Raw genomic sequence first — 15,234 nt, forward strand, 5'->3', positions numbered from 1 at the left:
GAATAAGTCCATCCATGAAATTTCGTTGCTACTAAATATTCCACGGTCAACTGTTAGTGGTATTATAACAAAGTGGAAGCAACTGGGAACAACAGCAACTCAGCCACCAAGTGGTAGGCCACTTAATATGACAGAGCGGGGTCAGTGCATGCTGAAGCACACAGTGCGCAGAAGTCACCAACTGTCTGCAGAGTCAATAGCTAAAGACCTCCAAACTTCATGTGGCCTTCAGATGAGCCCAACAACAGTGCGTAGAGAGCTTCATGGAATGGGTTTCCATGGCCAAGCAGCTGCATTCAAGCCTTACATCACCAAGTGCAATGCAAAGCGTTGGATGCAGTGATGTAAGGCACGCCGCCACTGGACTCTAGAGCAGTGAAGACGTGTTCTCTGGAGTGACGAATCACACTTCTCTATCTGGCAATCCGATGGACGTGTCTGGGTTTGGCGGTTGTCAGGAGAACGGTATTTGCCTGACTGCATTGTGCCAAGTGTAAAGTTTGGTGGATGGGGGATTATGGTGTGGGGTTGTTTTTCAGGGGTTGGACTTGGCCCCTTAGTTCAAGTGAAGGGAACTCTTAAGGTGTCAGCATACCAAGACATTTTGGACAATTTCGCGGTCCCAACTTTGTGGAAATAGTTTGGGGATGGCCTCTTCCTGTTCCAACATGACTACGCACCAGTGCACAAAGCAAGGTCCATAAAGACATGAATGAGCGAGTTTGGGGTGGAGGTTTTTGACTGGCCTGCACAGAGTCCTGATCTCAACCCAACAGAACACCTTTGGGATGAATTAGAGTGGAGACTGCAAGCCAGGCCTTCTCGTCTGACATCAGTGCCTGACCTCACAAATGTGCTTTTGGAAGAATGGTTAAGCATTCCCATAGACAGACTCCTAAAGCTTGTGGACAGCCTTCCCAAAAGAGTTGAAGCTGTTATAGCTGTAGAGAGTGGGCCAACTCAATATTGAACCCTACAGACTAAGACTGGGATGCCATTAAAGTTCATGTGCGTGTAACAGTAGGCATCCCAATACTTTTGGCAATATAGTGTATAGTAGAGGCCCTAGAGAATAAAATGGCGAGTTTTGCAATCTTTCTATGTCACATGATATTTTGTGCAGCATTTTTTCTAACACAAGTTTTTAGGAAAAATTTCACTCATGAATTTTAATGCACACAAACATTTTTTGGCAAATATGATGTTACGTCGAGTAAATAGATACCAAACATGTTGCGCTTTAAAACTGCGCGCCTGTGGAATGGCGTCAAACTGTGGTATTTAAAAAACTCCATATGAAAAGCTTTATAAGCCTTTACAGATTACAATTAAGAGTTACAGAGATGATCTGGCGCTAGAATTATTGCTCTCGTGGCAATACCTCACATATGTGGTGCAATTGCCGTTTGCATATGCCTGCAGGACCGATGCATGTGCTTGTCTTTGCACGCAAGCACAGGAGGACAGAGGCGCTTTAAACATTTGGTTTTTTTAAAAAATTCTATTCATTTTATTTTTTTTACACTGTTTCTTTAATTTTTTTTTTTGGATTACATTTATTGCTGTCACAGGGAATGTAAACATCCCTTGTGACAGCAATAGGCAGTGACAGGTACTCTTTATGGAGAGATCGAGGGTCTTTTAGACACTAGATCTCTCCTCTGCCCTAAAAGCATCTGATCACAACAGGATCCATGTGATCAGATACTTTGCCATTTTAAAAATGGTGCTGTTTACATCCAGGAAAATGGAAATGACAATAGTACTCGTCACTTCCGGTTTCCTGTGTCAAAGAGGTCATTGGAGACCTTCCGGTCCACCAATGGCCATATGTTATGCCAACAAAAGTGTCATCTTTAGTTCCGGGATCTCCAGTGGGATGGAGATCCTGGAGAGGCACCAGCGGGTGGCGGGAGGGTGTAAAAGCCATTCAGTGGCTAATCAGCTGCTTGGATGGGTTGTACAAAAAGCTGTCTGCCAGACAAAAAAATTATCTCGGTATGATGCCTGCAGCTGTACAACCACTTGAAGCCCATTATGTATATGTACATTAGCAGATCTTCAAGTGTTTACCTAAGTGAAGGTTATCTGTGCCATTTTAAGTCAAAATGACTGGAATAGTCAGTGACACAAGCAGCTGGATTTATATGGAAATTTCAGCTTTTCCTGTAAATGTCAAACACCTCTCATTTCCTAGAGATGGTAGACAATGAAGCCAAGCTCAACTTCACAGGAAAAGTTGAGATTTGCATATATCTTCAGTTGTAGATAAATCTAGATATATCAGTAGCTTTGACATACAGTTTCAGGTATCAATTTATTATTTTGATTGTGTGTTCAAACTGATTTTCCCACATTTGTTTGACTTTAATCTGTCGGTTAGCATTTAGTAAACACACCTCCCACAAGGGAACAATCAGCGTAGTAATGAAACAGTGTGAAAGCTTTGTTGAATCCCAGAGTAAAGCAAATATTTGAAGTGCAAGTTCAGCAAAAGAATACAAAAAACTCTTTATGTCCAGTTTGGCAAAAAGATGTCCTAAATGTGACTCAGTTACGATGTTTACATATCCAATGCCAAATTTCCATTTGTAAGATAAATGCTTTATCCTGAAGACTGTACAAGATACATCATTTGTATGCAGTATGGAAGAAAGAGGATTTTAACATAAATTAAAGTGTGGTTTAACAACAAAAAAAAAACCCATTATACTCACCTAGGTGGATGAAGAATTTGATCCGATGCTGCATCTGTCCTGCCGGACCCGAGAATAAGGACTGAGCGATAAAACACAGCTGATCACTCAATTCTCAGTGTTCCATGAGCCGAGAGCCAGGGACTGTCAGTCTCTGGCTCTCTGCTCTGCCCCTCCAGAGCTCACTGGAGAGCTGGGCTGTAGAGGGGGCGGGAGCAGCTGGCTCAGGCTCTTGGTGGATCGCTGAGAGGCTAAGCCGGGTGCTGGTATAGGCTTTTGGGTGGATCCCGACCATATGGTAGGGATGTTTTCAAATCCTGGACCAGCTCTGTGACCTCAGCCGCCAGCAGGCTTCAGCCCACTGTCAGCTGAAAACGGGTCACAGGAGTGCAGAAAAAACTGCACTTCTGTGATCCCCAGAAGAAGCATAACCAAAAGGGCTTTGGCTATACTTCTTTGGATGGCGTTAATTGGAGTCAGTATTGTGTGAAATGCTTTACTGCATGAGGTAGCAATAATAAAATGGCCTGTATTTGCAAGTGGGGTACCCCAAGGATCTGTCCTGGCACCAATTTATGTATTTACACTCACTGCAAGAGTTGGACCCTCTATTTCTAGATATGTCCCACTATGATGTTTTTGGAATGAGTCCGCTATGTGTCTTTACACCATCTGTGCTATTCAGATGTACTATGGTTTTGTTTTTTTCCAGTGTTGTAGACCACCATTTAAAAAGCAATATCAGGGAGAAATTTTAATCACACAAAGCAGCCAACTTGATTAAAACATGTAAACTATTAAAACCCCACTGCACTTACGTGCAATAGGCACTTATATGTGCCTTTTGACCGGCACCAGGTACATAAAGTGCTGTTAGAAACGATGGCTGCTGCCACTCCAAAACCGGAAGCGGATCTGCCCTACAAGGGCAGGACATAGAATCACCGGAAGTGATGTATCAGCCAGGTAACACCGCCTCAGCATGTTTCGTCTGTGACCAGGAAGCTCCTCTCCTACTTTTTAGTTGCCTGAATTCGTTATTAACCCCTTAATTTTTTTAAATTGTGTTTGTATGTTTTTGTGGAACGTATTCAAAAAGCTCAGGGGGATGCACTATGGCATCCTTTGTTTTTGCACAGCAGCAAGGCTCCATAAAGCCTGGAAAAAGTATAGTGAAGTGTTCATTTATATACCGGCCTCCAGACTTGTGAAAACAAATGTGGTTTTTGGACCCCTTTAAGTCAGACTCCAATGTTCTAGACAAAACTGCCGAAGTTTGGAGAAACTGGACATCACTATTATTTTCAACATTTTTGAATGTCACATACAAGTATTCTTACCTTGAGTGCAGAACATTTCTTGAAAATGTAAATCTTCTATGATTGTACATGTGTTCATTCATGTACTGCAAGGAGTGGCCATCATCAACATACAGCTCCCCTACTGCTAATCCCTGTGAATCATAACCTAAAATTAGATTTCATCTATTGTTAAGAAATAAAGCTGAAACATTAATATGTGAGAAACAGCAACGCACACGGAACCAATTTTAGTAGGAAATCAAAGATGACTTTTCTATCACTTTCTAAAAGGAATTTGTGGCTGGAGGAAAATAATCAGACATAAAAAAAACTCAAAAGCTGTCAACCTGCTATTATTTGACATTATAAAAAGGTAAAGTCTTATGACTAATATTTCCATATTACAGTAATTGTAAAGCTTTACATTTTTTATTTAAAATAACAAACATGTCATACTTACCTGCTCTGTGTACAGCGGTTTACTTTGGTTTCATGCTGCCCTAGGCAAGACTAACCCCCCCAAGCCAGTGATGGCATAGTGATGGATGTGTGTGTCGGGGGGGGGGGTTGTTCCATCTCTCACCAGCACACCTCACAGAATGACATCCACCACCGCCACAGCTCACAGAATGACATCCACCACCGCCACAGCTCACAGAATGACATCCACCACCGCCACAGCTCACAGAATGATATCTGCTGGGTACTGCAGAAGCCGTGATCAGGACCGAGAGGGGGAGTCTGACACCATCCAGCAGCCTGCAGCCTTTTGTGGATCCCAGCGGAGAATGCTGCAAACATAACGGCTCCTGTGTGAAGAGGTGTCTCCGGAGATGATTCATCTCCTCTACACCATTCTCAGGAGCTCCTGCAGTGCCTCACCTGCTTCTCCTTCCTCTGTCACCTGCCACATGTGTCCATTTTGCCTGGGGGTGGATCCGCCCTCTTGAAAAATGTCGCCCAAGGCAAACGCCCTGTTTGCCTCACAGTAAATACACCCCTGTCTGTGATTTTTTTTTTGCACAGAACAGCCTTGATCCTCCTCTTCTCGTACCTCCTGCCAACACTCTTGCCTTCTCCCACCTATGGAGGCATTCATGTATGTTCAACCTCGAACAGGGCTTTTTATGTCTACTCAGGCACACTGGCACAGCCCCTGCTCTTTGCTCATAAGTTTTGACTGGTAGCAGCCAGAGCCAATGGCTCCTGTTGCTCTCAGCCAAGCCTGTGAGAGCTGGGGGAGGAGCTGCTGCAGATGTGCACTGCGATAGACCAAGATTGGGCTCAGGTGAGTATCTTGGGGGGGGAAGCTAATATTCAAAGGTTTTTTACCTTAATGCAGAGACTGCATTAAGGTTAAAAAAAACTTTTAATTTTACAAACGCTTTAAATATAGTTAAAATATGTTATCTAAACTTAGCTGAAACAAATCTGCATACCGTATTTTTCGCCGTATAAGACGCACTTTTTCTTCCCCAAAACTGGGGGGGGAAAGTTGGTGCGTCTTATACGACAAATAGAGAGAGAATCCGTGAGGCGCGGCCATGGCCGTAGGAAAGGACGCGGCTTTGGCCTATCTCTGGAGCGGTCGGCCATCTTAGTACACCTGGCGGTGCGCGCTGACGTCATCAACCCCTCTGCTCGTGGATCCTACCATAGCGCAGATCTACAACAACAGGTGAGGAGCGGGGCAATGCAATGTTACTGGCTATTATTACTATGTTGGGGGCAATGTTACTGGCTATTATTACTAATGTGGGGGCAATGTTACTGGCTATTATTACTATGTTGGGGGCAATGTTACTGGCTATTATTACTAATGTGGGGGCAATGTTACTGGCTATTATTACTAATGTGGGGGCAATGTTACTGGCTATTATTACTAATGTGGGGGCAATGTTACTGGCTATTATTACTAATGTGGGGGCAATGTTACTGGCTATTATTACTAATGTGGGGGCAATGTTGCACTGGAACAGTGATGGTGATGACGAGTGGGGGGCAATGGTGGACTTTACAGTGATGAGTGGGGGCAATGGTGGACATTAGGTGATGAGTGGGGGCAATGGTGGACATTACATGATGAGTGGGGGCAATGGTGGATGATGTATTAAACAAAAAGACAAAACGTACCGGTATGTTTGTCTTGTTGTTTTTTTTTACTGATCCGAAAAAGATCCGATCCGTGACTCCTGATCCGTGGAACGATCCGAACCGTGAGTTCTTTCATTTCTGGATTTGTTACATGGTTGGCATAAAATTGTTCCTAAACTGCTGTTAACTTTATACAGTTGATATAAAATATTTTACTACAGTATTGGGTTCAGAATCTTTTTTTTGTAGATTTTCCTCCTTTAAAATTGGGTGCGTCTTATATTCCGGCGCGTCTTATATGGCGAAAAATACGGTATGTATCATTTTTTGGCCCAAAAATAAGAAACTCCTTTGGGCCAATCTATAAACAAAACTTACAACAGGAAAATACCAGTGACTGTAAAAAAAAAAAAAAAATCTGCTAGTGACTCATGAGAGGTAAACGTACCTTGCGATCCAGTGCGACATGTAATTCATATGGAGAACTCTCCATCCAAGCTGTGGATTTGCCAACTGTTGTGTGCATGGGGATAATGGAGCCACCCCTCTGAAATACTGGAATCTGCATTATTGGAAACAGAATTATGTACACAATCATCAGCATACATAATAATGGAAACCTATTCTAACTATATGCACAAAATATTTTTCTATATCACTGACTCTATATGAATGTTTTTTGTGAAAATGTTATCTACACTCACCTGTTCCAAAGTAACTGCCACTTTCTGTCTGTGAGGCCCCTTAACAAGCGTGTATTTCCTGAAGTCATACCAGTACTGCAGAAAATAGGGAGTTAACTAACAAGAAGGCAGTGTCTAGGAAAAATATTAAAGTATCCTAAATGAAAGTAAACTTCCTAATTATTCCCTTACTAAAAGTTATTTAAACAAAATGCCTTGATAATGCGAACATACATTATATGTGCCATAGTTCACTGATTAGATCCAGTAAGAATTTACACTATACCTCCCCTGTGCCAGGAAAGAGAACATCAATGGACTTAACGCCAGAGTCTAACACTGGGGCAACCAGTAGAGCATTACCTGGGAATGAAAAAAAAATATATATAAAAGGTTTATGTCTAATACACCAATATATTATAAGACCTATAATGAGGCACATATTAAAAATGTGAAATTGAATTTGAATAATATAACATCTCCCCGATTACCATTCATGTTTTACTTTTACTATACATGTATCTTTGCACAAGTAGGAATTAACATTATAGCTATAAAGAATAAAATGTAATTATTAACCAAAGTATATTTTAAGTAGTCAGTGTGACTAGTTGAGAGAGTCCTAATATATACTGTGGAGTTTATTTACTAAAACTGCAGAGTGAAAAATATGGTGCAGTTCTGCATAGAAACCAATCAGCTTCCAGATTTAATGGTCAAAGTTTAATTATTATTATACAGGATTTATATAGCGCCAACAGTTTGCTCAGCGCTTTACAATATAACAGGAGACAATACAGCAACAATACAGTTCAATACAAGAGGGATAGAAGGGCCCTGCTCCTTAGAGCTTACAATCTAGGAGAATAAGCTGAGGTTAGAAGCTGATTGGCTACCATGCACAGCTGCACCAGATTTTGCACTCTTCAATTTTAGTAAATCGACCCCTGTATGTTCCACAGTGGGGAACCTGGAACTTGTAATATGTTGTCATGTCCTTTACTTAGACCTGGAGTTCCGCAGTGCCAACAATGGCCATGGTTTCTATCAAGGGGACCAGCACTAGCTTGTTATACTGCTGTCATACTGTGAAAGGTTTTAGTTTGCAGCTCTGCCAACCAATAATTTCTATCTGGGACTTCATTATTTCTGCCCCTACACGTCATGTGCATATTCTTTGGAGACATAGAGGATGATTTACTAAAGGCAAATTGGCTGTTCACTTTCCAAGGAAATTTTCCATTAGCTTAGTAATTGTGGTGAAAACTCACTTTGCACCAATACCTAATCATGTGCAAGGGAAAAAAACTTTCCCCATGATTTGATGAGCTTCACCTCATTTACTAAGGTAAAATTCTCTTGCAAAATAAATCAACCCCATAGTGTGCAGTTCAACTTTTCTCAGTCTATACACCTAAACCTCAGTTTTTAAAACCTCTCTCTCTGATTCAGATTGAGTGATCAATGCCAGCAATGCCAACACAGTTCAAGTATGATTCTATCCATTGCATACTAATCAGTCTTATTAAGTAATGAAATATTGATGAACAATTGTGTTTTTTTTGGAATAACTCAACTGTATTATTTGGAACTGGTAATTATGTGCTTTAGTAACCCCAGTGCAACCTCCCCCATTAAACATTAAAACATAACTTTCATTGTATTAAAAAAAAAAACATTTATCCAGAAAAGTATTCCTAAACTTATAGTCAACAGAGCAATTGATATTTTCTAACGCTTAAACTGGTAGTAAAGTCCTTTTTCTTGATTTATACCTACAGTTTGGGCTATAATAAGGCTTGCCTATTGGTACAATAAATGCCTCCTAAACGTGCAACATTTAGGAGATATTTACTTCGATAGTGCCGGTGACTTCACTGGCACATGCGCACTGCACTCTTAGTGGACGGCATGCTGTCTATTGAGAGAACTGTGCCGCGGCCGTGACTCCCGTGCGCACGCCCGCAAATCCGCAAGATTTTAAGGTGGGTCTTTCAAAATGTGCTAGTATGCAATGCATACTAGCACATTAAGCTGTTAACTTACAGGTATAAAATGTTTTTGGGGGGTTTTCTGAGGTTTACTACCGCATTAAAAGTCTGTCTATTCCTTATCTGCCTTGTCTAGTCTTCCACAATTCTTAAAATACAACTAAAGGCAAAACTTTTTGTTAAGTTTTGGATGGAGTGGAGATGGATTAGAACACCTGTCAGTTTTCATTGCTATCTGTACCTCCATTAGAGAGATTCACCCTCTCTATTTGTCCTGTTTACTGTTATTGTTGAAAGTGAAAGTAAAAGAAAAGACCACATTTTGGGTCGTCCCTAGAAAGGTATTAGAGGGGAAATCTTCCAGTGGGGACAGTCCTGGTAACCTGGGGATTCCCTTAATTGCAGGATTTTCTCTCACTTCCAGTTTTTGCTATGGTACAGATAATGGAGGGAATTCTCCCCTACAGGATACAGAGGGAAAAAAATAAACTGAGGGGGATTATGACCCTCCCCTACTCTATCCAAAATGAAAAAAAAAAACAAAACAATTTTGCCTACAGTTCTACTTTAAACCATCTCACTATTCCTCTCATTATATCACTTTCTGTACGATGGTAAGCTGGTCCTTTACTACTTTCTATTTCTATTATTTTGATAGACGTTTGTGACAGAGTGGACTTATCTGCTCTGATATCTCCATTCTTTCAAATTTCCTACAACTTACCTGCTTCCACTGACCAATGAATAACGTCTGCCAAATTGAAGCATGTACAAAATTTCCTAAAACAACCCCACATCTTTTGTCACTAAAAAACATGCCTTTGTCAGGGGTATTTTACATAATGTGCACATTCAAATTACACTCCTCTATTAGTGACACCAGTCATTTATAGATTATGCTGCACCCCCTCCATGCATGCACATCAGCATGGTGCATGCACAACGCATTTGCATTATTTGTATCTGCCTTTTGGCAACATCATGGACTTTTTCTACTATTTTCATCCATTTTATAGGGGCTAGTTCTGAAGACACATTTGCTTACATATAACGTCTTCATATCCACTAACTGTTCAGAGCGGTATCTACTATTGCCTGTTCATTGAATTTTGCTGGTCATAGTAAAGTCCTTTTGAGTTTACTACTTCAATGTGTGGATAAAAAAATATTTACAGCACCATCACAAATTATTAATACACAACACCTCACTGTAATTACTGGCGGTTTATAAAAAAATACATCATTATTTTTTTACACATTTCCTTACTAAATTTCAATACTTTTTTTATTATTATATGAGATGATGTTAAAGTGCTATTGTTTATGCAGCCAAGGCCTGCATCCCATTGAAGTGGAAAAACCCAAACCTTCTGTACCACTTTGGCTTCATAAAGTTGAGGACATGAACCACATGGAAGATCTAGTCCTTTTGGCCAAGAATAAATGTGACACATACAAAAAGACTTGGTTCCACTGGAACTATTATATCTTTTCATATGAGGAGAAGGCCTGTTTAGCTGACAATCATCTCCCCACAGCAAGGGATTCTCCAACTGTATAGAATGTCCATGCCCAGATATTCCCTACCCTAAAATTCCCTCACCCCATTTTTATTAATTTATTAATTTTCATTTCTTGTTATTTTTTATTTTCTATTTTGTTTCCCCCTCTCCCTCCTTTTGCTTTCCCCTTCCCCCCACTGTACTTTTCTTCCTGAGGCTAGGTCTCCCTTCATTATTAACTGGGTAGACCCAGCAGAGGATTACTGTTTCATTGTTCCTTTTTGTATGCTGACACGATGTTCACTTGTTACTACTACTCTGTTTTGTTTTGTTTTTGTACCGTGTATGAATACCACCTCTGACACTATGCACGTTTCTTAAATCTGTATGTGTAAACTTCCAAGGGATTCTTTAAATAAAGAATTTCAAAATTGTATTGTTCAGTTACTAGTTTCACACCTTTTAAATTGTCAGGTAAGATTCATTTTCTTATTTTACTCAAAAGAAATGAATTATGGGAAGTGGAAAGGTAAGTGAATCCTTCATCCAGGCCATGTGGGTTATTGGAATTTAGACAAAATATCCACCTCACATATGTTCTGAAGATTTTTTTTTCTATTCAGGTCCCCTATCCTGGGTCCAATTAATGTTATTCCACTAGACAAAATTTAAGACATTTAGGATCTCCTTGAACTCTCTATGGAACATGGAAAGCTATTAATTTATCCCTATTTTTCTAAACATCACTTACATGGTTCAGTGCTCTACATCGAAATTGTCTATAATTGTCAGTGGGAGGGAAAAAAGCAAGGGGGGGGGGGGGGTTATCAAGCAGGCATGAACAACATACCCATTGTGCTACAATTATAAATGCATCATGTTTCACCATTTGGAGGGGAGGGGGACTTTTGTGAAAAAAATAAATAAAAAATAAATAAAATAAATGCACATCTCTTTGCAAGTAGAAAAAAAATATATATATATTTTATATTATTATTATTATTATACAGTATTTATATAGCGCCAATAGTTCGCTCAGCACTGTACATTACAAAGGGGGACAGAACATGTGACAGAACAATACCAATACAATGCAAAACATGAGGGGATTGAGGGTCCTGCTCTTTCGAGCTTACAATCTAGGAGGCCTATATAAAGCCTGTAAGCCTGTAAGCATTGCAACAGTGATCAGCAGATGGCGGGTGCAATACAAGGCTGCCAGCGTAAGCTGTCTGCTTGTACCTCGTAGGGGCAAGCAGTTACACAATAACAGGAACCATCAACGAACTCCCTAGTGTACTCACCAACATGTGATTGGCACACCTGCAGGAATCTGTTGGCACCCCCAAAGCCTGGCCAATATACTCTCAATTTGTTTACCTTTGCTTTTCCCTAATAGTTTCTAGGGATTGATCATTTGGTTATTTGGTGTTGATGGTTGAAAGTGCACTGGAAAGCAACTAATGCAGTTTTAGCTGAGGCTGTATTTTTATGCAGTAAGCAGACATTCCCTTAGCCAGCCTCAAGGTATGGGGTTATGTACAGAACAATTACATCCATGGAATAGAGCAGGGGTCTCCAAACTTTCTAAGCAAAGGGCAGTTTAATGTCCTTCAGGCTTTAGGGGGCTGGATTATGGCATAAACAATGCCCCATCATTGCTATTAATGGCATGAAGGCGGCCCCATTGTTTGTATTAATGGAAAGAATAGTGCCATTGATATTGTCATTGAGAGGAATGGTGTCACATCATTAGTGGAATAGTGCCCCAAGGGCCAGATAAATGCAACCAAAGGGCAACATCTGGCCCCTGGGCTGCAGGTTGGAGACCACTGAAATAAAGGCTACATGGCAATCAGTCCTAGGGGGTACAAAGAGTGAAAATCGAGCTCCATTCCTGCACAGGAACCAGGAATGATACTTCCTTAATGTTTTTATAAATTTCATTATAAAACTTTTAGAAATCTTACCTAGCATGTACTGACTATCCACTGCAAACGCATCTTGGTATTTAGAAAATTCAACCCACAAAGGCCTATTTGTAGTTAAAGAAAAATGTAAAAGTTATTAACAGTCATTGCTTCTAGAGGAAAAAAAAAATTACACTAGTATGCTCCCTCACCTCATTACAGGCTCAGCTGTGCGGTATGCCCTATAAAACAACAGGTACCAATATGGAAGGAGGGCATATCGTTCCTGTATCGCTTTCCTGATTAGGAGAGTATTTTCTTCGCCAAACAGCCAAGGCTCTCTGCGCTTGGTATCCTGCATAGCATGACCACGAAAGAAAGGCTGAAATGAGGCAGCCTGGTACCAACAGACCAAAAGTTCAGGATCTGGGTCTCCAACAAAACCTCCAACATCAGCTGCCAAATTAGCAAAGGGCAAATTAATTTTACATAATTCATTCAAAAAAGGATTATTACCTAGAGGCTTCTCCATCTGCACACAGACTACAGAATGTCATGTCCTTTACCTCCACAGAAGGCTATTCCTGTCACACTGAGACTAAGTAACATCGGGACAGAGATTTTCAAATACTCCCACTCTGCTTTGTTATCTCCGGTCCATACTGCTCCTAAAGAGGATGAAGAAATGTAACAATGATATTAATGTTTAAATCCAACTTTTAACATGCTATCTAATAAAATTTCAAGCATATAAAAAACACTTCAAAAGTATAAAGAATGCCAAATAATTGAATTCAAATTGCTCAGTGTAAGTCCTTCTCTGCCAGTTTTCTGAATTTGTCCTCAAATAACTCTCAAGAACAGCAACATTCAAATTACAAAATTGGGACAACATTAATGATTGAAAGATGCTCAAACACAGGCTTTTGGTATCAGCCATACTACTTAAGCAGGCAACTTAAATACATATTTTAAAGACATATTTGTTCTCAATTGAGGGACACAGGAAGTCTTAATCTGGTTATACTGCTGCCTCTGGAGGACTGGACACTAGCAAACGAGAAAAGGAGGCCAGCCCATGATAACTCCTCCAGCTACTAGCAAGTCTCAGTTATTTTGCTAGTGTCCTCGGAGCATGGATGGCTTTTGTTCAGCTCTGCTGTTTTATAGACTACCATATTTTTTACTATCACTTTTTTTATTTTGATTTATTTTTTTACTCAGTTAAAGCAGTAGCAAACCGGCAACAACAACAAAAAAATCCCATAATATGCTTGTATGCACTGCACTGACACACTTACCTGCACACAAAGCCTTTCAGCACAGCACTGTCATGGCTCCCCCTGGCGCTTCCTTCTTCGCTGGTCTTCCATCTGGGTTTTTGGGCTCTAACTGTTTTAATGACCGGGGCCGCAGGTGACGTCATAGGCTACTGCTGATGTGAATATCTCCTAAACAGTACATATGTAGGAGATATTCATTGTATCTACAGGTAAGCCTGATTGGAAGCCTACCTGAAGGTACAACCAAGAATAGGGACTTTACTACCACTTTAAGACTATACATCTTTGATGGAGCTTTATCTTTAAGTTGTAGCTATCCAGAGCAGTCATCCTTCAAGTGTAACTAAAGGCAAAACCTTTTTTTTTAGTTTTTTGGACAGAGTGAAGAGGGATCAGAACATATATTAGGTTTTTATTGGTGTCTGTGCCCCTGTTAGGGGGATTTACACTATTTGTCTTGTTTACCATTATGTTTGAAAGTGAAAGTAAAAGAAAACCCCAAGCTTTAGGTTGTCCCCAGAAAGGTATCAGAGGGAACATTTTTCAATGGGGACACTAGTTCTGGTGTCCTGGGGTCCCCAAAGAATTCCCTTAATTTGCAGTGATTTTCTCTCACTTCCTGTTCTGGCCCTTTGTTTAAAAAGTGTGGAAACACCTGAAATAGGGGACCTAGGAGCTTCTATCAGTGCTCCTGCTTTTTCGGCTATGTCTCTATGAAGCTTGGAGACAACCTGATCAGTTTTTTAGTCCTGCCAAGCACTTATAAGATTTGTATCTGTTTAGTAAGGATTTTGTACAAAAACAGCCCGTTTTCACTGTGAATCTGGCTGTGTCATACCACAAAAAGGCACTTATTTTTCCAGTAGAGAATGCATCTGTCTTTAAGGATCCAACCGAAAAGCAGTTAGAAACCCTTTTTAGAACCAGAGCTGTGTTCTCATTGGTGGGACCTGCCCTTTGCTCAATACTTTCTTTGATTTTACTTCCTCAAATCATGTCTAACTGGTGAAAATCTCTAAAAATTAGATATAAACTGCTATGGTAGATGCCTTGTTGACTGCACACATGGAGCAGATGTCTGTAATGTTAAACATCAGACATGATTTGGTGGGTTTGCTGAAATTCTACAGACAGTCTGCCACTTTGTAAAGATGCAGGTAGTCTGTTTCAAGAGAGAAAGGGTTCCTGTACTAGTGTAAATATTATTAGAATCATTTGGCTAAAGTGCTGGGCTGTGTAATCCTTGTGTAAAAAATTTGCACTTGCATGGTCTTCAATGGATTATGGCTTTTCAAACCCACTCTTGATATTATTATCAAGGATGACTTCTGGGATCCCAATGCTCTGAATGTCTTTATTCAGGTCCACAAATTCCAAATGGATTCCACAAAATCTGTCATCACCTACCTTTACCAGGGAAACTTTCTGGCTTCTGTGGACATCAATGAAGCTTACCTTCATGTCCCACCAGAAATTCCTACACTTTTTTGAGACCCCTGCATTACAAATTTTTGGTCCTGCCATCTGCACATCGGGTCAACACCCTGTTGCACTCTCATGTCATCCTCACTGTTTGATAATTTCAAGACCTTCTGTCAAGGGAATAGTTTCTGTTTGACAATGTGTTCTTATCTGTCCAGATGTTACAATAATTTGGATGGATTCTAACCCTTAAAAGATTATAGCTGGAACTGACTCATTTACTTGGAGTATCTAGGTCTAGTACTGGACAAAGCTCAGACCAGAGTGCTCCTTCCAGAAGGGAAACTTTAGA

At 40.4% G+C, this 15,234-nt stretch overlaps 1 protein-coding gene across 4 annotated transcripts in view; it reads right to left on the bottom strand.

Moving 5' to 3' along the window:
- The window catches only part of GANC (glucosidase alpha, neutral C), a 93,950-nt gene that overhangs the window by 14,486 nt on the left and 64,230 nt on the right, over positions 1-15,234 (bottom strand). For all 4 annotated transcript variants that reach the window (XM_089658679.1, XM_089658677.1, XM_089658680.1 and 1 more), the window contains 7 exons: positions 12,744-12,845; positions 12,390-12,633; positions 12,238-12,302; positions 7,061-7,137; positions 6,796-6,870; positions 6,540-6,653; positions 4,037-4,149 (listed from right to left, as the gene is read on the bottom strand). In XM_089658679.1, coding sequence (XP_089514805.1) covers positions 4,037-4,149; positions 6,540-6,653; positions 6,796-6,870; positions 7,061-7,137; positions 12,238-12,302; positions 12,390-12,633; positions 12,744-12,845 — 790 coding nt within the window. The remainder of the gene's footprint in view (positions 1-4,036; positions 4,150-6,539; positions 6,654-6,795; positions 6,871-7,060; positions 7,138-12,237; positions 12,303-12,389; positions 12,634-12,743; positions 12,846-15,234) is intronic.

This window comes from Staurois parvus, unplaced genomic scaffold (genome assembly GCF_062004578.1).
Source record: "Staurois parvus isolate SC_StPar_1 unplaced genomic scaffold, SC_StPar_1.0 ptg001089l, whole genome shotgun sequence".
Taxonomy (NCBI): Eukaryota; Metazoa; Chordata; class Amphibia; order Anura; family Ranidae; genus Staurois; species Staurois parvus.